We start from the raw sequence: 24,756 nt of genomic DNA, 5'->3' as shown, positions 1-24,756 counted from the left end.
TGTTAATAATGTTTGTTCTATTTACAAAGCTTTAGGAATTTTCCCATAAATTCGGAGGCGTTACTTTACAGCGCGTCCTCGTAGTTGTGAACGGACCAGTTTTTAGACGCCGTTGTTGTTGTCGGGCGGAAATGGTAATACGACAGGGATTGAAGAGAGCACCCTCTTCTCTTCTCAGTTTGTGCGTGTGTCGTGAAATGGAAGATTTTAAAGTCATCCGATTTCCAAATTTGTTTTGTATCTAAAAGGTACTTTTACGCATATGGTGGTGGTGGTGGTGGTTAGTGTTTAACGTCCCGTCGACAACGAGGTCATTAGAGACGGAGCGCAAGCTCGGGTTCGGGAAGGATTGGGAAGGAAATCGGCCGTGCCCTTTCAAAGGAACCATCCCGGCATTTGCCTGAAACGATTTAGGGAAATCACGGAAAACCTAAATCAGGATGGCCGGAGACGGGATTGAACCGTCGTCCTCCCGAATGCGAGTCCAGTGTGCTAACCACTGCGCCACCTCGCTCGGTTTACGCATATGGTTATTTAGCAAAACATTGTAGGTAAAGTCCCGTCTACAGCCCCTACAAGCCTGTAATTGGAATTGTGGAACACCCTGTATATTTCTTAATTCAAAACGTGTCAGAAAATGGAGGAGTAAAAGAAAGGAGAAGTTGGAATTTTGATTGGCTGGGTACTTTTTATAACACTACGTTGATAATAGTGATTAGTTTAAAAGTTTTGCTTCATATCGTCGTGAGGGCACGCCATACTATGAGCATCATAGTGAGACCACGTTCTCCTTAAGGGCAGATTAATTTTTTAGTATGAAAATTCTTAATCCTTTTTTTATGCGGAAGTGTTTGAGTGTATTTGAGGATGCCACTTTTTGTTCTTTATTGGGTTCCAGGAATAGAAAACACGTTCAATAAGGACAAATGCTGTGGCAAAGTTCGCTTGTTTACATATTACACAGCAGGCATAACATCGCATATCTTTTAAATGTATGTGCATGGCGTTTCCCGTTACTGAAAACACCTGAACAGACAAAGTTAATATTGCATACCAGCTCTTTATAGTGTCATACAAATACAATAATTATGTTGATGGATGACTGTATGGCGATGGCCAAATGCCAATTAAAAAGAAAAAAATACAATATGGCACAGACGAGAGGGGCATGCAACTCGTGTATTGCTTCTGTAAAAATTAAATATCATTTATACTGTAGAACACCTATTGGTTCCGTTAGTTACGATGAGGAAGAAATCTGAACTGGACAGTTTTCATTTATGGTACATTACAATACTAAACTGGTTAAGAATGCCCACATTTATAGCACGGCCCTTGAACAGTTCCAGGGTGGCGGGGGTTGTGGTGAGTCTATATGCTGACACTTGACATTGCATGGTAGCACAGGTTGGTAATTTTAGCTTCAAATGTCAGCAAGAATATTTGAAGTGCAATAATGTATGTTCGGATCTATTGCATTGTCTTTTTGGGGAATCGTCTGATGTTGATATCAAGTGCCTCGGATTGTACAACACATTTAATTTCGCCTACATTTATGCTTTTATAGATATATCTAATTATTTGAAGACAGTAAATCACAAGCATTCCAATACAGACATTTGAAGGTTTTCCCTGCCTTATGCTTGTGTTCACTGACTTGTTGGCATTTGTAGGTCATTTGAGTTCAATAAGAATACTATTCCTGCCAGCATTGCCAATGTCAACGATATCGTCCATGAATAGAGACTCTGAGTCGTGAAATAGTTCCCTTGTAGTCATAAAGTGATGTTTCCCACAGTTCTTGTTCCGTCCCTGCTGTCTTTGCTGCTGAAATACTATTCTAGGATCAGCAGTTGCTACGGGCGTAGGACACCTAATCCTGATGACTGGCTGAGATATTGCTGGAAACATTTCGTGAATCTTTTACTACCTCCGAGCTTCTTGATTTCGCACTACGTTGTTCGGCAATATCTTCGTTCTATCGCTTTCGGCACTAGTCTTCTTGGATTGCATCGAGTGTTTACGGGTGTTCATGACAATCGATGGCGTGACAGGTCATCGACAATCTGGTGGGTTCTGACTGGTTCTTGTACTACAGATTTACAAGGAGTTCCTACCGATGACTCTTGCGGTGCTGTAGGCACGTTGACACACAGCTAGCTAACCCGGATTCTAAGTTCGCACTCTCTCCGTCGATCCCAACGAATGTTGTCCATTGCTGAGCAGGGACACCAGTGTCACAGATACGCAGTACTGCTTATTTAATCTGGACTGCACACTTTCTGGACTCGCAGCGAGCTGCCTGGCAGACCATGATCGGGGAGAACTCACACTCGAACATTTCTCTAGTTTACCCAAATAATTTAAGGCAGTTAGAGCTGTGAATTTAACCTGCTTGTATAGCGTAACGTGCAGTGCAGCACTTTGAGAGTCACTGACGTAAGCTAGAGTCGGGTAGTATCTGCGTGGTGAATTACCGACCATGGTCTGGGACATCAACCATCCTGATTGTGACTTTTGGGCGATTTTCCACGTTCGTTTAGGCAGAAGCTGCGCTGGTACCTAAATTTCGCAACAGAAAACACGATACATAAACAGAAAATGATAACACGTGCAACAAAGTTTACATGGTTCACAGACAAATGGTGTTCATGAGTTCCCTCCCGCAGATTACCTTCACTGCGGCATCAGGAAGAAATACGGCCAAAAAGTTAAATAATGAAATAAAATTTAAGAAATCTCTAAAAAGCGGACTGTGTACTAGACATGATAAGCGCTAGGGGAAAGAAAGAATTACCGCAACGAATTTCTGTGTCGACTTCTACAGGAGGTAGTAGTAGGAATGATCAATATTTCAAGCAAAACAACTTCATATGGATGTGTGCGTTATTCCCAATAGTTTGTGAGACAGAATACATTTTAAGTTCTTTGAGATAAAACCTGGCCGGCGCCCGGCCGTCGGTAGAGTCTAAGTCCATACCGATCGCGATATAGTACAAATGACATGGCCACGCTGACAATTCTCTAAGTCTAGTTATTTATCAAACTGGCAACACTGTAGGGTGCGTCACTTATTGAAGGAAGTCCTGTCTCGCTTTTGTTTGAATGCCCCTTATACTTCTGCATTCTCAAGGTAGTCATGAAATTTATTTGTACGTGGCACAAGAGTGCATATAAACACAGTCCACTTCGAGGTGCAAAGTGTTCGATATATTTTTCTGTTTCGTGACTTCTTTATCCTGAACGGTTAATAGCCAATAAAAATCCATCTAAATTGGCGAATATCTGTAAGGAGTCTGTTATTACATTTTTAACTGTTAGGAAATGGGCAGCTGAATTAAACATGACATGTTTATACAGAAACGTTTGGTAAAGGCAGTGTGGAAGTATCCTCAATGCGATGAATTTACTTTTGTCTCCTGAATCACATTGACTTTCCAAGCAACGGTCTGGCCGGCCGCTGTGGCCGAGCGGTTCTAGGCGCTTCACTGCGGAACCGCGCTGCTGCTACGGTCGCAGGTTCGAATCCTGCCTCGGGCATGGATGTGTGTGTTGTCTTCAGGACGTATGTATTGTATTGTACTATATGTTAACCGGGGACCTAGAAACGATGGAGAGGCTCCGTCCCCACCGCAGCCGCAGAGGTCCACAACCCCACGACGACTATCGCAGTCCACTTCAGCCCTCCGCCGCCCCACACCGAACCCAGGGATATTGTGCGGTTCGGCCCCCGGTGGACCCCCTAGGGAACGTCTCACACCAGACGAGTGTAACCCCTATGTTTGCTTGGTAGAGTAATGGTGGTGTACAGGGCGTACGTGGAGAAGTTGTTTGTACAACAATCGTCGACATAGTGTAACTGAGGCGGAATAAGGGGAACCAGCCCGCATTCGCCGAGGCAGATGGAAAACCGCCTAAAAACCATCCACAGACTGGCCGGTTCACCTGACCTCGACACAAAACGTGCCGGAGACCAGGCGCTCCTTCCCGCCCGGAAAGCCGGTCCTTAGGTTAGTTAGGTATAAGTAGTTCTAAGTCTAGGGGACTGATGACCTCAGATGTTAAGTCCGATAGTGCGTAGAGGCATTTGAGGCAACGGTCTGTTGTAACCGCACCTTCTCAACACGTGTAGTTTCGATAGTTTCCACCTTCTTGGGTATTTCAATACGTTGTCACTAGACGTACATAGAAATAATTTCTTTGTAATTTTTTATCTCTCATTAAATTCGCAAATAAAGGAAATATTCCCAATCAGAGAAACCGGTTTTATGTGTAATGTTTACTTAGTTAAGAAATAAAATGTTCTGACAACAAAAATCAGCAACTGGAATAAGGTTAGTGAAGCAGATCTCAGCTTTTCCAAACACTGCCACGAGTTTCTTTTGTTAATTATAGTATGGCGTAATTGTATTGTGGATTTCCATAGCACATTTAATTTTCCTCGCCAACGACATTGCTATACAAAACGAAACAAAACACCAATGTAGGCGCAGCTTCTGCAGTGCTTCCCTACACCCGCCAGGGACCCTGTGTTCATTTTCAGAATTTTATTGGATCTCGAGAGCAGTTATTACGTATCTTGTACGAAAGTGATCTACACAGCCTTGTTTAACAAATCATCAAAGGAACAGTAAATCTGATTTAAGCCTGAACACGATGCTGCCTGAGCCTCACAGCCCCACATCCAAATTTAGCAAGCCGCGCGGGGTAGCCGCCCGGTCTGAGGCGTCTCGTCACGGTCCGCGCGGCTGCTCCCGTAGGAGGTTCGAGTCCTCCCTCGGGCATGGGTGTGTGTGTCGCCCTTAGCGTAAGTTAGATTAAGTTGTGTGTAAGCTTAGGGACCGATGATCTCAGCAGTTTGGCCCCATAAGACCTTACCACAAATTTCCAAATTTAGGAAGACCTTGAGTAAAGAAGGCCGCAGCTAGCGCCCAATGTTTGAGGTGTTTGAAATTAAAGTTTTTAAATTTCTCTGGCATTTCCATGTTTGACAGAACATTATAAAGAATGATCGAATTGGAATCAGATTTCTTTCCTGACATAAATGGTTTTATTGCGACTCCACCACACGTTCTATACGTCGAATTTGAAAATAAAATACTCGTTGGTCATTATCTTCGGCATAACATCGGATGAACTTCAAAGAAGAAAGTTGGAACCACACTGACGAAGAAAAGAAGATATCGCAACGCCAACAACGAGTGGCGCGATATAAATGAAAGTTGGCAGGCGCGTTTCTACTTGAGTCTACACGAAATTCGCACCAGTCGCAAAAGGGTGCAAACTAGGTTTGCTTTGAGCGGACGCTGTAAAGATCGTGAGCTTTAGTTACCTTTGAGACTGGGCGTGGAGAATTGATGTTGGTCGAGAATGCCTTCTGGGGGACAAATACGCCATTAACAAAAATGGCTCTGAGCACTATACGACTTAACTTCTGAGGTCATTAGTCGCCTAGAACTTAGAACTAATTAAACCTAACTAACCTAAGGACATCACACACATCCATGCCGGAGGCAGGATTCGAACCTGCGACCGTAGCGGTCACGCGGTTCCAGACTGAAGCGCCTAGAATCGCACGGCCACACCGGCCGGCACGCCATTATCAACACGCCGCTGAGTTTCAACGATTTCGTTTAATACGGCTATGAGAGGCTGGATGTTCCTTCCCCAATAATGGAGAAAGACTTGACAAGAATGTAGCCACTGTACATGATTGCTGGCAGCGGTGCTAATGAGAATGTACGGTCGCAAGAAGACCGGTCTCTGGACGGCCACGTGGCACTACCGAGAGGCTAGGCGTACGGTTCTGGCGCTTTGTACTGAATCTGCAGCACCAATTTGAACAGCAGTTGGAAGTACAACGATGCAACGAACTGTTACAAATTGGTTAGTTCAAGAACAGGTCCGACTCAGACGCACTTCACCGTGCAAGCGAGAGCTCGTTGGAAACAGGGTGGAGGTCTGCTGTATTTTCTGATGAGAGCTGGATCTGGCTCGATGTCAGTGATGGTGGTGTGTTGGTTAGAAGAAGATCAGTTGAGGGCCCGGGACCAACGCGTCTGCGATGTTGATACACTTGACCTACACCTGAAAATTTGTACTTCAGTCTGGTGATTCGACCTGTTGTGCTGCGGTTCACGAACAGCATTCCAAGGGGTGTTTTCCAATGGGATAACGCTAGCCCACATACCGCTGTTCTAACCCAACATGCTTTACAGAGTGTCGACATGTTGCCTTGGCCTGCTCCATCACCAGATCTGTCTGTAATCGAGGACATATCAGACATCATGGGACTACAACTTTAATGTCATCTACAAACAACATCAAACGTTCCTATAATGACCTCTCAAATGCAACAGGCATGGAATTCCATTCCAAAACTGACATCTTGCACCTGTACAACATAACGCATGCACTTTTGCATGCTTACTTTCAATATTCTGGCAGTTACACCGGTTACTGATATACCATCATTTCACATTTGCAATGTCTTGTCTCACGCTGACATTAATCTGCGATCTTGGAATGTTAATCGCTTAAATACGTTACCCAGACAAATGAATTCACGCAATAACAATACTCTACATTCATTATTTTTTCGGTGTTGCGACTTTTTTTTCCGTCTGTGTGTATTTGCCTTGCACTGAGAGGATGACAACAGTTGATGTGATTTCTGTGGCTAGCAATAATTTGTGGCAGTGAAACGAAGCGCACCGGCGCTGAACTACAGTCCCTAACATTGTTACCTAACCACGACATCTCTGAAATTTACACATAATGTCTTATAAAAGGTTTTTGACGTTTACTTTCTGTAAGACCAAGATCACTGGACAGACTTGTGAGACAGTAGCTCCATGTATCATCGCAATGGTGCACGGGCACCCACCACCTCTTTATCGTCACGATGCCCACGCGTGCTTCGATAACAAACTCCCCCCCCCCCCCCTCCCCCGTTCCCCTCTTCCCGACGTGACCTAACAATAAAGTGAATGTGCAGATATTGGCAGTGACGAACTGCTACGACAGGTACAATCGACATACATACAGTATTATGTTAAACCCTGGCGATTTATTTCATCAGAGATTTATGAAAAGCACTGTTGCGCCCGTGTTTAGAAGCCATGAAGAACCCCACATACTCTGTCAGATACATCATTCAAATACCTACGACTATCAACGTATATGGCAGAATCACGTAAGTTCTGTTGGATGAAAAGTAAATAAAAGGTGTCGATTCATTGGTATAGCTTCAAAGCAGTAATTTGCCTTTAAAAGAGATTATTTACATAATGCACTGCAACAAATACAGGAAGAATGTACAAAGAAAATCACACGCTTATTAGACTAGGGAGAGAGCGTAACGGAAATCCTGAAGAGACTGAATTGCTAGACAGTTGAAGAAAGACATCTTATACTTCACAGCTTATTTCTAGGAACCATTTAGTATCCTTTTCCTTAGAATCTAATTGACGGACATCTTAGAAATCGTAAAGAGAAAATCAGAATAACAACAGCTTGCATAGAAAAGGCTTAAAGATACAATTATTTCTACTCTTCATCCATCAATGGAACCAGAGTGAAGCTTAATGTACGGCACAGTAAAAAGTACCATAAACCGTACACTTCGCAGTTGTGATTCGCAGAGCACCAATATAGATGTATACTGAGGTGAGCAGTCACGCAGTGGCGATATACACATGGCGGTAGTATCGCGTACACAAAGTATAAAAGGGCAGTGCATTGGAGGAGCTGTCTTTTGCAGTCAGGTGATTATGGCCGCACGACGGGAATTAATAGATTTTGAAGGCCGAAAGATTGTTGGAATTAGAGGCATGGAACATTCAGTTTCGAAAATCGTTAGGGAGTTCAATATTCCGCGATCCACGGCCTCCAGACTGTGTCGAGACTAGCAGATTTCAGGCATTACCTCTCACCATGAACGACGCAGTGGCCGACTGCCTTAACCTAACGACCGAGAGCAACGGCGTTTGCGTAGAGTTCTCCGTGCTAACATACGAGGGTTATTCCAAAAGTAAGGTCCGATTCGCCGTAACTATTGAAATTTGGCGCCAATGACAAAACACGCATGCGCGCCGACTCCCGGCAAGCCTTGCGCGTCAAACGCCGCCATTCGCTTTGTTACTGTTGCTGAGTGTAGTTCACAGTGTCACTTTACAATGTTTAAGACAATTGATCAGCCCGCCGATTGTGAAGTAAGGGCAGTGATACGGTTTTTGTCTGCAAGAAACAATTCAGTGGCGGAAATCCATCGGCAGATTACTGAAGTGTACGGTCCTAACATAATGAGCGACAGTAAAGTGCGCAAATGGGTGCGAGCTTTTAATGAAGGACGGGATAATGTGCACGATGAACCACGGTGTGGCCGACCATCAGTGATTTCAGACGATTTGGTCAATGCGGTTGACAAAAAAATTCGTGAAGATCGCCGATTCACTATTACAGACGTAGACATGCATTTTCCGAATGTGAGTAGAACAACTTTGTACAGAATTGTGTCTGAACATTTGAAGTTTCACAAATTGTGTGCCCGTTGGGTCCCCAGGCTGCTTACTGAGCCCCAACGAATGAAAAGAATGGCTTTTGCTCTTGATTTTTTTGAGCGATATCATAAGGAAGGTGACAGTCTTTTAGACAATGTTGTCACAGGGGATGAGACATGGGTTTCTCACATCACTCCAGAGTCTAAACGTCAGTCAATGCAATGGCGTCACACGTCATCGCCAGTCAAGGTCAAGGCAAAGCAGACAATCTCAACACGTAAGGTTATGGCGACTGTGTTCTGGGATAGACGTGGAGTATTGTTAGTCGACTTTATGGAGAGAGGAACAACGATTAATAAAGCCGCCTACTGCGCTACCCTGACTAAACTTCGACGTGCAATCCAGAATAAGCGACGTGGTCTTTTGTCGTCTGGAATCTTGTTGTTGCATGACAATGCCAGACCCCACACTGCAAATGAAACGCAAGCTCTGATCAAGAAATTTGGATGGGAACAGATGGACCATCCTCCTTACAGTCCGGACCTGGCGCCAAGTGATTTCCACCTGTTCCGTTACTTAAAGGAGTTTTTCGGCGGCAAGCGCTTCGACACAGATGATGAAGTGAAAGAAGCAGTTAAGGACTGGTTATCGTCACAGGCGGCCGATTTCTATAACATGGGCATTCAAAAGCTTGTTGAACGATGTGACAAATGTTTAAATAAGTATGGAAGTTATGTAGAAAAATAGATAAAGATGTAAGGAATGTAAATAAAACAATTGTTTTGAAAAAACATTTTAGTTTTGATTTTTTTTTTATAACCGGACCTTACTTTTGGAATAACCCTCGTACAAGCAGTACGACGTGAAATAAGGGCAGGAACCAATGTGGAACGAACGACGAACGTATCCGTCACGACTGTGCGGTGAAATTTGGCGTTGATGGGCTACGGTAGCAGACGGCTGACGCGACTGTATTTGCTAACAGCACGACATCACCTTGCAGTGACTCTCCTGGGCTCGTGACCATGTCAGTTCGATCCTATACTACTGGAAAACCGGGAAAACCGTGGCGTGGTAAGGTGAGTCCCGATTTCAGTTGGTAAGAGCTGATGGTAGGTTTCGTGCGTGGCGCAAAACCCACGAAGCCCTGAACCCAACTTTTCAACAAGTCACTGTGGAAGCTGTTGGTGGCTCCATAATGGTGTGGACTGTGTTTAAACGTAACGTATAGAAAATGCAAAGATTAATCAGTAAATATTTGTTTGGTTAGCTGTTATTGCTCTGCTGTTCTTTTTTGTAATTATAGTATTACGAGAATTCAAGAAACAACGATAAGAATTCTGAATGACCCTAGGATACACTGTGAAAATGCAGTAATCCGTTTGTAGCTAATTTGATTCAGCGTATACAGTACAAATGAGAATTTAGGCACGAAAATATGTATTTTAAATAATCCGGGAGTGCAATAAAAATACATTAACGTAAATTTTTTTCGTATGGCATGATGTACAACTGATTTTTTACTTCGAAAAATCAACAGCCGACAACATCAGCTGAGTCTCAAACCGTGAATTTTCTGTACCATAGACAGACGAGCACTGGCAATAATAACAATAATCATTTAATTACTGAATAATGCTGCAGGAAATCAGGACTAATCACAGGATTATTTTTATATGTAAAATTGTATAACCACTTAGGAATGAAAAACAAAAAGCTCTACTTTATAGACGTATATGATTTTATCTTATGACCCCCTCACATATCTTTACGTGCAGCCCGCTATTTGGCGAGACAGGAAGGTGAACTAGACCACACTGATTAAAACTGCGTGCCGGACTGAGACTCGAACTCGGGAACTTTGCCTTTCGCTGGCAAGTGCATTACCAACTGAGCTACCCAAGCACGACTCACGACCCGTCCTCACAGCTTCAATTCTGCCAGTACCTCGTCTCCTATCTACTTAACTTCACAGAAGCTCTTCTGTGAACCTAGCAGGACTAGCACTCCTGGAAGAAAGGATAGTGCCTGGGGTATGTTTCCAGAGTGAGATTTTCACTCTGCAGCGGAGTGTGCGCTGATATGAAACTTCCTGGCAGATTAAAACTGTGTACCGGACCGGGACTCGAACTCGGGACCTTTGCCTTTCGCGAGCAAGTGCTCTACCAATCTCATTCTGGAAACATCCCCCAGGCTGTGACTAAGCCAAGTCTTTGCAATATCCTTTCTTCCAGGAGTGCTAGTTCTGCTAGGTTCGCAGAAGAGCTTCTGTGAAGTTTTTGAAGGTAGAATACAAGGTACTGGCAGAATTGAAGCTGTGAGGACGGCTTATGAGTCGTGCTTGGGTGGCTCAGTTGGTAGAGAGCTTGCCTGCGAAAGGCAAAGGTCCTGAGTTCGAGCCTCGGTCCGGTACACAGTTTTAAACTGCCGGGAAGTTTTATATCAGCGCACACTCCGCTGAAGAGTGGAAATGTCATTCCAGACCCCACTGAATCCGCGCGGTGATGCAACGACCGTTGGTCTGGCACACCTGCCAGCCTGAGCGCGGATTTTAGGCAATTTTACAGCAAATGCTTGGCTAGTCCCCCACTTTCCATCTCAGAAAACGTGGTGCACAAACAGTTGCAATACGATAACTCATAGTACCAAGTTTACAATGTTCGCAACCAGATTGCGCACACGAGTTATGTCCCATATATAGTTAACTGGTAACGTTTACGAGAACAACTGAAACCTGCCATTAACCATAAATAAGAATAAATTTGCAAATCATGAAAAAGAAGCAACCCCATGGGAGGGGATAAACACTAAAATGAAAGAGAGAAATTTTGAATTTGTACATCGTATATTTTTATCAAAGTATGCAATAAATTTCCGAAAACCGTCGAAGTTTCAATATTAGTTTTCTTTATTACTCAATGTCTACTTTCGAGCCTAAATTCATTATGAAATGATCCAATAAGCTATGCAATGGCACTCATTACGACAGCGACATGACTGTTCATTCTAGACAAACACATCTTGTAAGGCAGTACAGGGCTGAACCTCGTTCACCTAACTCTTCTAGTGAACAAGTTCAGTCCTGCACTGCTTTACAAGACGAGTTTAACGAGAATGAACAGTCATGTAGCTGTCGTAACGTATGCTACTGCATAGCTTATTGGATGATCTGATAGTGATAAAGAAAAATTTAATACTGCAACTTCGACGGTTTTTGCAATTTCTTGCATAAATTGTTAAAGCATACAGTTGTTGATGTCACTGCTATCAGAATACTGGAAGTTAGTAAACATTGTATGTTTATGTGTTCTATTTTTCCGGGATAGGAAGTTGGGCCGCTCTTGGCTACTAGTTGCCTGGCCACAAAAGTGGTCAGGTGGTTAATCCACTAATAACGTACACTATTATACATAATTGTGGAAGTTTCGTCACTGTTCGTCCAAAATTTAGTGCTTCAAAACTTCAGCGCCCTAGACTGTTGTCTGGTTCAGCCACAGTAAGGCGCGTTTGTTATAAATAGCAGACTGGAAATTGGCAGTAGATATTTGTACAGGATACTCACAAGCTACCGGCGAATCCTGCCGCCTTGTTTTCGATGATGGTGGGCTCCGGCGGCTTGCACATGATGATGAGTTCCTGGTCCGACATCATCACCACGCCGGGGAACTGCGGGAACCAGATGCGCACGTGCACGAAGCCCTGACAACACACGAGAAAACGTTACTCGTCAGGCACTGTATCGACAGCCTCCTCGAGAGACAAATTCTTTGGCCTAACAATGACCGAAAGGAAACGGAGCACTAGCTAATACCTGAAAGGGAGGTGAAATAGCCAACGCAGCTTCCTGGCTTTTATTTTAGAACTCAGTGACTTTGAACGTCTACTAGTCACCGGAGTAACAAATCCCTAAGGGAAATATCAATCATTGTAAAGCTGCCCAAGTCGACCTTGGCGATGTGATTGTGAAGTGAAAGAGGGAAGCAACAGCCACAGATTAGCCAGTTTTGTTTTACATACTGGACACTGCATATACTTTCACCTTAGAGACAGTTCTGCGACTTTCTGAATTACTGTAACACGATGGTAATCTGAATATTTTATCTACAAGGTTTGTAGCTACTCTTCGTGAATGCTCGCTTTGCTGGACTTAAAGCTGCGGTTTGGTTTCCAGTCTTTTGAATTATCGCCAGCACAGTACTGAGGACATGGGAACACGTTTTCTTCATGTTTTGAACGTTATTGTCAACTGTTGAACTTTATTGCCTACTGCACTGTGTGTGTGTGTGTTTTACTGTTTAGTTATATTGAAAGTTGTTCATTTCAAGCTTCATTTTTTTGCTCATAATTATTTTGCTTTTCTTCAATTGCAGCCGGCCGCAGTGGCCATGCGGTTCTAGGCGCTTCAGTCTGGAACCGCGCGACCACTACGGTCGCAGGTTCGAATCCTGCCTCGGGCATGGATGTGTATGATGTCCTTAGGTTAGTTAGGTTTAATTAGTTCTAAGTTCTAAGGAACTGATGACCTCAGATGTTAAGTCCCATAGTGCTCAGAGCCATTCTTCAATTGCAAGATGTCATTACAATGCTTCGGGTCTTTCTAGTAGTCGAAATAGGCGCTTTGAGCAATATCTTTCTGTCTCCACTGATGCATTTCGTATTTTTGGAGGTCGGTTTAGGTCATAAGGGAACGAGAAACGTTCGCTGCTTAGGAACCACAGGGTGTATTCACCATTCTGGCGCTGATTCTTGTCAAATTCTGTTCTGTTTGACTTGGGAGGCAGTTTGGCTTTGCCTGGTGTCGGTGTGAATTGGTTCGGAGTTTCTACAATGATGAAGAAAGTGGATGAGATGTTTTTAGCTACTTGCTGTGGTGACTGTTAGGCGATGTTCAGGTTGTTTCAGAAGTGCATTCTAAGTATCTACCCAGTTAACTTGCGGTCACTCCGCATTCATACTCGAAATATCATTTCGCGTGGTGAAATGCAAGCTCAGAAGTTGCTCCTTTTCGTTAAATGGAAGGTGATTATGGACCTAATATCATCATTTGAATCCATCGTGCTATGAATTCAAAATTATCATTCTCTCCTACACTGTAAAAGACTTATTGTTTTATTAGCATTTGTATATTGATAATATATGATTCCGTTAACTCTTTGCGAGAATCCTACTTGTATTTGCCACTTTGAGGACACATGTGGGCTTTATAAATCAGTTGCATTCTTTTGAGAACCATATACCTACGTATTTATAATATTTCGCTCTGAATTATTTCCTCCAAACCAAGTAATTTCATTTACTATCCTTACGTAATGCAGCTAGATACTGTCACATCGCCATATTATGCAAACGTGTTGCAGCCAGGTTCATCACATAAATACTCGGATATGAAAAGAACAGTTAAATAAATTAATTGCATTCTAGAGCTGCAAACCATTAGCAGGATTTATGTTACTAATGGAGAAAAGTAATTCGTCGCCTATTGTGAAAAATCGTGTTGAGTTGTGAATACAGTGTTTTGTGATCTGACACATTAGTGAGATATATCGTGTAACACGCGGCAGCGAAGGGCTTTCTAATAGAAAATTAGGTGATTATGTTTTGAAGTTGTTTTCTGATCACAGTGTCAACAGCTATATATCATACGAGATGACAGTTTGTCTGGAATGGTTTACCATAATGAGCGGCTTTTGATGCCTGAACACGTGATTGAAAAGTTAATCTTTGGCTACCAGAGGATGCATTGGGAGTAGATGACAGAGACAGGGAGTCGGCCGATGGTATGGGTATGTTGTGCAGGAGGAGCTTTGATGGCGGACGTGCTGAATAGAGAATGAATTTCATTAGAGATGCTCCCTGGTGTGACTGAGAAAAGAGAATGATTTTGAGGTGATTTCATAGAAACGGCACATTTGAGAAAGGTAACATCAATACAGTTCTTATTTGCTGCAAGGGATAATCGCGAAGTATTGGAGTGTAAACACTACATTTTGTTCAATAATATCTACGTTTTGGTTCCCAGAGCAACTTATTGGTCAAGTGTTCAGAATCTTAATTATTATTCGTCACCCTCCACTTCCAGTCAAAGCATGTTATAGGAAAAGTAAAGAGTAATTTTTAACTTCAAACTATTTGTCTGAATCACTTCTCATTGTGTATGACAATGCTAAGAAAAGATCATAGTTTCATGTTAATCTGATTCACTTCCATGTTATTAAAGAGATTCGAATACCACCTCAGTTTAAAATAAACCTTTTCATTTACCTACTAACATTTCACTAACTTTATCTCTACAATTTGAACACTAATCGTAACATTACTGCCCAGTCATGCCTTGCACTATTGCGTGGACAGTTAGCTGCATTTTTAGAAATATAACAAAACTCTCATTTGGCAAACCAAACTGAAGTAAATCATAAAGCAATTATCCACGCAGCACTTTACTTCAGAATCATGCAGTTCAGAACTATACATTCTTACGCATGAACGAGACAGAGCAGAGCTGACTCAGTGATGGATCCAGGATTTTGTTTTGGGACGGGCTTGACCCAACTGAGAGTAGGCTTTCTCAAGGTAAACATTAATGTACTAAAAAGCACACACGATTTTATTTTGCTCCTTTAACGCATAGCGAGTCTCCTCGGATAACGCTTGGCAAATTCTTCAATGACTTCGACAGGTTGTAGGCTGCCAGATATATCTCGGCGAATACACATGACAGCCATACCATTCAACCTGTCATCCGTCATTGTCGTACGAAGCTACGACTTTATCAGTTTAAGCGAAGAGAAGCTACGCTCCACTCTACAAGTAGATACTGATAATATAGCGAGAATCTGTAACAGAATTTTTATAGTGAGGAAAAATTCATTTGTCTCTTGATGTGCCTCTCCTGCTGTTTGGCGGGGGGAGGGGGAGGGGGGGGAGCTTCCTGTCTCTCCAGAGCCCCTTCCAAACAGTTATTTCTCCCAATAACGAGAGAAAATGAGGCACGTCGCTGCTGTAAAAACGTGCAGCTGCCACTAAAGAGTTCAGATTTTCTGTTTTTCTGATGGCACTTGGTATAAAGATGAACGGGTCGAGAATTGAAGAGTGCTCTGCTCTCGAAAAGCGACTCCTCAACTGTCCCAATACAAAATCGTTGAAAGGAAGGAATACATTCAATCTGAAACAAAACGCGACATTACATTATTCTCTAATTCGAAAGAACAGAAAAGAAAGAAATGCTATATCAAGCAAAAAGCGTGTGTAGGTATTAAAGGTTTATTTTACCAGTAGTATTCCTTAGCATCAGGTGCTTCTATATTTGAGCGATGAGCAGAACGTTTAGCGATTCTGGGTGCCTGCACTGGGATGTCCAAAGGTTCTACGATATGACACCCCTCTTGGAAAATTTCTTCATATTTCGTTTCTCTGGATCGTTCCAGTGTTCTTATTACACTGTCTACCATCTCATAGCAAAGGTTGAGATCTAATGCAACAGCCTGAAGTTGCCGTGAAAGCGGAACAGTAATTTCAAATACAGCGGCGGTTACCGTCAAAGTTACGACAAAGTCATATCGTTGAATAGAAGCCAGCAGACTTGCACTTTCCGATGACTTAGAAGTTCTGTCCATTTCTTCAAGGAGCAGGCCGGTGTGGCCGAACGGTTCTAGGCGCTTCAGTCTGGAACCGTGCGACCGATACGGTCGCAGGTTCGAATCCTGCCTCAGACATGGATGTGTGTGATGTCCTTAGGTTAGTTAGGTTTAAGTAGTTCTATGGTCTAGGGGACTGATGACCTCAGATGTTAAGTCCCATAGGGCTCAGAGCCATTTGAACCATTTGAATTTCTTCAAGGAACTGTACGATAGAGTCAAAGAGCTCTTTGAATTGAAGGAGTGCATCATGCCTTTCAAGCCATCATGTATCACTAAGACTTCGTAACTTAACTCCTTTCACCACTGGTTGTTTTTCAAGGATAGCTCGCTTGATAAGTTCCAACCTTTGTGCTTACTACCGCACAAAATTGGTAACAGGGCTTACAACTCCCATCATATTGCGAATACTAGGTAAGCTGCAGGCCCTAGCGATAGCTAGGTTTAGTTTATCTGCTGCACAGTGCATGTAAGTCGCTAACAGTTGGAGCTGCTTTATTCGGGATTGGACGCCACAGAATTTTCCAGACATGTTGGCACCTCCATCATAACCTTGACCTGGTTCAAATGGCTCTGAGCACTATGGGACTTAACATCTGAGGTCATCAGTCCCCTAGAAGGTAGAACTACTTAAACCTAACTAACCTAAGGACATCACACACATCCGTGCCCGAGGCAGGATTCGAACCAGCGACTGTAGCAGTCGCGCGGTTCCGCACTGAAGCGCCTAGAACCGCTCGGCCAGTGGCCGGCATATCCTTGACCTTTCAAATGCTTAACTTGTAGGCCGACTTGACTTAATTCTTGAACGATTTGATCGCTTAATGCAGCACCAGTCATGTCAGTTGCGGATAGAAAGCACATGAAGTCTTCGTCTATTGTGTTTTTTAATTTATTCAGGTACATGATACATACACACTGAGCTGTTCTGTACCACTGGCACACGTGTCGCCAAGGACAGCATAGTATTTTGCTTCTTTGAATTTGTCGTGTACCTTTTTCATAATGACAGAATGGCAACAATCATTCAGCTGATTCTGAGTTGTTTTGCTCAGATATGTAGCATATTTTGGCGCTGTCTCTAAATGTTTTTGGAGTGACAAATCACCTGAGTAAATGAGAAATTTTAAAAGTGCTCGAAATTTCTTGGCTGATTTCATCACCGTCATCTCGGTGGTCTCTTAACGGTATGTTTTCTCGACCACATAAAATGATCGTCTTTGCTATAGGAATCAGCCTCTCTCTGTTTGATTTAATCATTTTACGTTTCTCAATTTCGATTAAATTATTTACAGCTTTTTCAGAGTTTTCATATGAACTTTTGAAATGTGTGCTTTTTAAAACTGCCATTTTGTAATAATATGTAGCAGAATAGTTTCAGAAGATTTGTAGTGGTTTTTTTGTATTTGCAAAGTGGACGAGTGACCTTAGAGCCACGTAATGCTTGCCCCCACTATCTGGACCAGAAAATAGTACGCAAGGCAAACAATATACACTGTTCTGTTGTTGGCTATAGACTATCCAGGAGTATTCCTTTAGCCAACCAGAACGGAACTTTCTTTTTGTCCACCCTCTGTCTGTTCCGGATATTCATAATTACGAGGTTGTTCTGAAGACTCCGTCAGATGTTTATATTTTTCCTCGTCACTGAGTACTTTTCCTGCCACATAAGAAATATCAAAATGATTTTCAGCGCAAGTAGTCGATGTTCTAGCCACTCCCACAGACACTGGTTCCGGTTCTGTAACAACAGCAAACAAAAACGACAAGTCGTACGCGAATCAGATAATCATACATAAGCAAATCAACGACTTACCAACAACTAAAATAACTCTTGAGAACTATATTACAGGGTTATTTAAAAAGACCAATAATCATTTAAGGGTTCAAAATAAACCTCATTAATATGAAGCTTTTCTTTTGTTATGGGACAAACTTGAAATCAGCTAGCCCTTGTAAAAGTTACATACAAACTAACCTACTCGACCAAAATGTATGAACCAGTTGATTTTTCGAGATTTTGAAGTTGGTCCCACAGTAAAAGTTGTTCTTATTGATGAGTACTTTTACCCATTAAAAGATTATTTACAAATTTTAGGTAAATATTGTCGCATGAAAGTATGAAATTCACGGCAACACTGGCATGCGCGCGAAGAAATCTAGCTTAAAAAGAATTCGAAACCGAACAAACCCGATCACTGATATTAGATTACATCATTTACACTAAATATTACTCCACGCTGCCCATTGTAGGGTAGGCAGAGAGGATCGAGTGCTCAGAGGATTTTTGTTGCCAACAGTGAAATGAGATTTCCCGCTAAAGAACTCATTCAAACCACTATAAACCGCTACATTTTTTATCGTGGCTTTAACAAAACCATTAGATTGTAATTTTTTAAGCATTGAGTATGCCGAGTAACCAAAAGTATGAGACAATTCAATTTATCCCTTTGTTTAAAGCTAGAACAATATTATGAAATATGGCACAGCGAGAAAATGAAGAGCTCAGGGTTATCAACGTCTTCCTCGACAGAAGGTTCAGCACCAGAGGCAGAGGTATTAGCGCATAAAGTACGTTCAGATGCTTTACATTTCGTTAACAGTTCCTATTAGGTCATATGAAAGTGAATGAAACAGCTGTTAATTGATGGTCTATTACCACTATCGGTTTCGCTGCGTTAAAGCAACATCTTTGGATGTAAGTAGTGTCACATAAATTAGCACATGGAGACACCCCAACGTTCGTAGTCAGAGAATCCAGGGCCATGAAGAGGGGAAATGCTCAACGAATAAAAATCGGCGAAACATTGAGGCGAATAGAGCAGGGTCGTTGACGTCAGTTGAAGCACTTCACACCAGAAATTAACAGCGCTGTTGCGGACCATTTGACAAGAGTTGAATATTGTCATTGAAAATCAGTTTTTTGTTGTTGTGCCAGGATCAATATTACACGACTGAGGGAGAGGAATCAATGACTCTTTAACGACACGAAGAGCTTTTGACACTGAAAGAAGTGAAATTCTCCTCAAAATTTCATTGTGTCTGGAAGCCGTTGCAACAACTGTATTATTAATTGGTACACAAACTGATGCATCTCAGACGTAGGACATGTTATTGTTCTGGGTATGATTAAGATTTTCTCAATTCATTAATCTTATTTTCCAACTAATATCCTCGATACGTTTTGGGATTAAGTGGTTTTCAAAGTCTAAATTTAATTTTCTTTCCATAGGAAGTGTAAGGACAAAAACTTTTTTATTAAGAATTCTGTTACCACAACGTGGTTATTTAATAGTTTACACGGATCCTCTGTGTTGGGTTCAAAATGTTATTAACCAGATGCAAATTTGGAAGAATCGTCTTGGAAAACATTTAAATACGCCTAATTGGATTCATCAGAAAACAATGAAAAGAGCATTTATGCACTGTAACAATTGTCTATGATTCGCGTTATTTCAATGTGCGTTCTAAGCTGGTCTGCAGTTCTTTTTACCGCAGGCTCAATGGACAACCATCGTATATCACATGCACGTGGAATTTTAGGGCGTTCTGCTCCTTTGACAGTCTGATAAATATCGCTATTCAACTGTTGGCGAGTTGAAGAATGCAAAAACCAATTATATATTTCCTTAACTAAGAAGTCCAGACTTCATGGAGCGTACCACTTGCAGCAGAAGTAGGAAGTTGAACTGGCTTACACATTTTATAACAATCAAATCCAGAATTACGTTTTTCAAAATTTGATTGACACCATTGTGAACACCTACAATTACATTCGTATTGTCTGTGCCTATACCTTGCAGCTTGTTTGGATCTAATTTCAATTCTTGAGGCGTGTCTTTAATTGCTGTCACACTACATTGTGCATTATAATGTTCGAGATCGGCTTATTTTAAAAACGTTGAAATGATCGCATTGGTTGCAGCACTCTAATATATTTTTGTTATTCCTAAAAATTTGGTCACGCTATTGACTGTTGATTAATTAATTATAATGATATACATGCTGTCACCGATATCGTGCCCCAAATTTTCCACAAAATACCGCCTCATTACATGTTTTATAGCTGCACTACTATGTGTTTTAAGTTTTCTGTCTGTGAATTTACTCTTGCACAAATCAGTTAAATGATGACATGACATGATCGGACAATGGGTGGAAACAAATAATGCAAGAAAATGCTCAGCTTGATTCACTTCTGAATACTCTTTCACAGTTTTGAAAGGTATTTTTGTTTGTTGACAGTGGTGCTGCCTCTGTCTTGTGCCTTTTTTTTGCGTCACTGTGGCTTATTATTGCGGCAGAACACGCGAACAAAATATTACGGCAAAATTTACAATATGCTCTTATGTCATCGCTTTGAATTCTTTCTAGCCAGTCTGCAAATTTACTACTGTGTAGCGATTCTGCACGAAATTTCCTGGTATACTGTCCCTTTACTTCAATATGTTTAGCACGAAAACAACAGCAAATGATTTGAGAAACACCACATACAGGCGGCAGTTAGCCAGTGTGCTGTGATCGTTTGTTGAGGAAGCCGTTTTGGGCACTGTTGATAGCCACTCTTTGTATTCAGTTTCATTTACAATAGTCAGCTCTCGTTTAGAGTAATTCGCACCACACATATCGAAAAAAATTTGCACCGTTAATGTTCGTATTCAAAAGTAGCCTAGCGCATGTTATTCTATCTCAGAATAAATTGGTGACACTGTAATCATAATTTCGAATATTTGCTTCCACATTGCTAGCAATACATTGAAACACAATATGCTTGTAGAAAAATAATGTAAATGTTCATTACCGGCCGCGGTGGCCGAGCGGTTCTAGGCGTTTCAGTCCGGAACCGCGCGACTGCTACGGTCGCAGGTTCTAATCCTGCCTCGGGCATGGGTATTTATGATGTCCTTATGTTAGTTCGGTCAAAGTAGCTCTAAGTTCTAGGGGACTGATGACCTCAGATGTTAAGTCCCATAGTGCTCAGAGCCATTTGAACCATAAATGTTCATAGTACAGCTACAGTATACAAACTATACAGTAATGGTAATAAGAAACATTGTTAAGCAAGAGGTATTGTTGCATACAGTCTCAAAATTTTGGCACGTAACTTTGAAATGGTTTAGGAAATATTGATTTAATTATTCTTACAAATCTAGATTCAGTGATTACAGCTAAGAGGGACATCCTCATTTGCACTGCCTAGGGCTATAAGCCATAAACGAGAATACCTCATCATTGTTGGAGATTCCCTTGTTGGAATATTACTTATTGTTTAATATTTGAGCAGTTAGTTGTGCAAAATTCATTTCCGTCGTCCCTACGTTAACCAAGCGTGTGTGTCTCTGACTATTCCATTAAATATTCGTGGCCAGACAGCGTTTTCAGTTTGTTTTCTGGACCATAAAAGCATATATGTTGCAGCTTAGCTTAATGGTTCAGGGCTTTACTTAATTACAGACGGTGTTAGTAGTTTAGATCGTAACACACACACACACGCACACACACACACACAACTTACAAGGGTGATATAAGGGGCGATCAGAATGTATCCGTTTGAAGTCGATGCTGTTCCGTGTATGCAACGTTGTGCGACTCCAATACGGGTAAGTAAGCACTGACATGTAGGCGAGGGATCAGTGTGGCATTTGTGTCTCTCCGAAGTGAGTGCGATGAATATGGAAATGTAAACTATGGCGACGTTATTACCAAACGCGTTCGAACAGGATCGACGACGATCGACATGGTGTTATTCTTTTCTTTGCCGCCGAAGGACAGACAGCGGTAGACATCCATCAGAGAGTGAAGACTATGTGTGGGACAGTATGTCTGTCTAAAATCAACTGCGACAAGGGGTGCTGTTGCTTCATGATAATGCACGTTCTCATATCTCAAATGCTGTAACGCAGAAGTTCTGCCAACTTAAGTGGGAACACTCGAGCAGCTGGCCTGTAGTCTTGATCTCTTCCCATGCGATTACCACGCCTTCGGTCCCTTAAAAAAGGGCTTGAAGCGTCGACGATTCCTGTCGGTCGACGATGTGCAGCAGGCAGTCACGAACTTGTTCATACAGCAGGACGCGGTGTTTTGGTTCAAATTTCTCTGAGCACTATGGGACTTAACATCTGAGGTCATCAGTCCCATAGACTTAGAACTACTTAAACCTAACTAACCTAAGGACAGCACACGAATCCACGCCCGAGGCAGGATTCGAACCTGCAACCGTAGCAGCAGCGCGGTTCCGGACTGAAGCGCCTAGAAGCGCTCGGCCACAAAGACCGGCCACGGTGTTTTACCAAACTGGTATCTTCAACCTGGTGCGTTGATGGGATGATTGCCTCAATGCTCAAGGCGATTTTGCCTGGTTAGCACAAAGTCCCAAGTGACTGGAAAAAAGCACAGGCGACTCCAATCTGTAAGAGAGATAAAAGAACGGACTGGAAAAATAAGACCAATATCCCTAACTTCGGTTTCCTGTAGAATCCTTGAACATATTCTCAGCTCGAATACGTTGATGTTTCTTGAGACTGAAAAGCTTATGTCCACGAATTAGCATGGTTTTAGAAAGCACCGCTCGTGCGGAACTCAGCTTTTCCTTTTCTCACGTGATATGTTGTGCCAACAGGGCAACAGGCAGATTCCATATTTTTAGATTTTGGAAACATTGTGACACAATGCCTCACTGCAGGCTGCTAATCGAAGGTACGAGCATATGGAAAAAGTTTCCAGATATGTGAGTGGCTCGAAGACTTCTTAAGTAACAGAACCCAGTATGTTATCCTCGACGGTCAGAGTTCATCAGAGACAAGGATACTGTCAGGAAGTGCCCCAGGGATGTTTGATAGAACCGCTGTTGTTTTCTATGTACACAAATGATTTGGCGGACAGGGCGGGCAGCAATCTGCGGTTTTTTGCTGACGATGCTGTGGTATACCCTAAGGAGCCGAAGTTGACTGACTGTAGGAAGATACAAGACGACTTAGACAAAATCTCTAGTTGGTCTGATGAATGGCAGCTAGCTCTAAATGTGCAAAAATGTGAGTTAGTGTGGATGAGCAGGAAGAACAAACCTGTAATGTACGGATATAGTATTACTAGCGTCCTGCTTGACACAGTCAAGTCATTTAAATATCTGGGCGAAACGTTGCAAAGCGATATGAAATGGAACTAGCATGTGGGAACTGTGGTGAGGAAGGCGGATGGTCGACTTCAGTTTATTGAGAGAATTTTAGGGAAGATTGGTTTACTTGTAAAGGAGAGCGCATATAGGATGCTGGTGCGACCTATTCTTGAGTACTGCTCGAATATTTGGGATCCGTACCAGGCGGATTGAAGGAAGACATCGAAGCAATTCAGAGACGGACTGCTAGATTTGTTACCGATAGGTTGGAACAACACGTAAGCATTACGGAGATGCTTCGGGAACTGAAATGGGAATCACTGAAGGGAAGGCGACGTACTTTCCGAGACACTACTGAGAAAATTTAGAGAATCGCCATTTGAAGCCGACTGCCGCACGATACTGCTACCGCCAATACACTTTGCGTGTAAGGAATACGAAGATAAGATTTGAGAAATTGGGGCTCATGGGGAGGCATAGAGACTGTTTGCGAATGGAATAGGAAAGGGAGTAACTGGTAGTGATACAGGGTACCCTTCAGCCACGCACGGCTCTTCTGCTACCTGTCTCCGGTTCTCAAAAACTCACAGCTGCAGCAAGTCATGTCTTATCCAAACCATCCACTCTTCCTAGGTCTGCGCGCTGGTCTGCTACCCGATGGGGTCCAGTCCACTGCAGTTTTGTGCCATCTAGTTTCTGCCATTCGCACTACGTGTCCGACTGTGATGTGCGTACTATAATACCTCACACACCATCAGATTATTTGACGTGTCGCTCTAACGAAGTAGGCGAGTGTCAACAATATGTCTCTTGGTCTTATCGTGGCGTGTTTATCTTCTGCCGTTAGGTCAGACGATAGAAATGCCACTTGCACGCTTAGGGTAGCAGATTGACGGTGACCAACTTTAAACTGAACTTGATTAACTTTCACACACATTTATTAAAATAATAACAAGCATAAAAATAACTTAACTTGGTTCTGGATGCTATTTACAATTGACAATCTGAAGTTCCTTTGGTCTTGGTACGTTAATCTTATTCTCACATGTTTCTGATACTTCGCTAAAGTGTCTACACATTTATGTTCATGGCTATGTACAGGAATATGATAATCTTATTATGCGCAGACTGAAACTTGACTACAGACTAATGCAGACTAATGCAGACAAATACAGGCTAATGCAGACAAATGCAGACTGATGAAGACTGACTAATCGGAGGTCTGTACACTCATTATAATACCTCGAGCGTTCAGGTATCACTGCACGATTGTGATCCATGGGGAAAAGGTTCTGCGTTAGCAGCAATCTCATTGGCTGCGTTACATATTAATACGCAGATCGGCGGAAGCAGAATTTGGTCCGTCTCTAAGACAGCGCCATCTCGTAGTGCGGAGACGGACGAGCGCTGCGCCTGCGCTGTTGTGCTTAGCGGGGCGCGCTCTAGTGGGAAAGCTGTGTATGCGCTGACTACACGGGACTATGTACACAACACCGACCCATTGGAG

The 24,756-nt window shown here is 42.5% G+C and overlaps 1 protein-coding gene across 1 annotated transcript in view; it reads right to left on the bottom strand.

Moving 5' to 3' along the window:
* Positions 1-24,756, bottom strand: part of LOC126474456 (uncharacterized) — a 304,482-nt gene that overhangs the window by 188,862 nt on the left and 90,864 nt on the right. Inside the window, exon 3 of the mRNA XM_050101929.1 lies at positions 12,064-12,200. Within this exon, the coding sequence (XP_049957886.1) occupies positions 12,064-12,200 (137 nt within the window). The remainder of the gene's footprint in view (positions 1-12,063; positions 12,201-24,756) is intronic.

The sequence above is a fragment of the Schistocerca serialis genome, chromosome 4, assembly GCF_023864345.2.
Source record: "Schistocerca serialis cubense isolate TAMUIC-IGC-003099 chromosome 4, iqSchSeri2.2, whole genome shotgun sequence".
NCBI lineage: Eukaryota > Metazoa > Arthropoda > Insecta > Orthoptera > Acrididae > Schistocerca > Schistocerca serialis.
The sequence above is the reverse complement of the archived record's forward strand: the minus strand, read 5'-3'. Positions and strand labels throughout refer to the sequence as shown.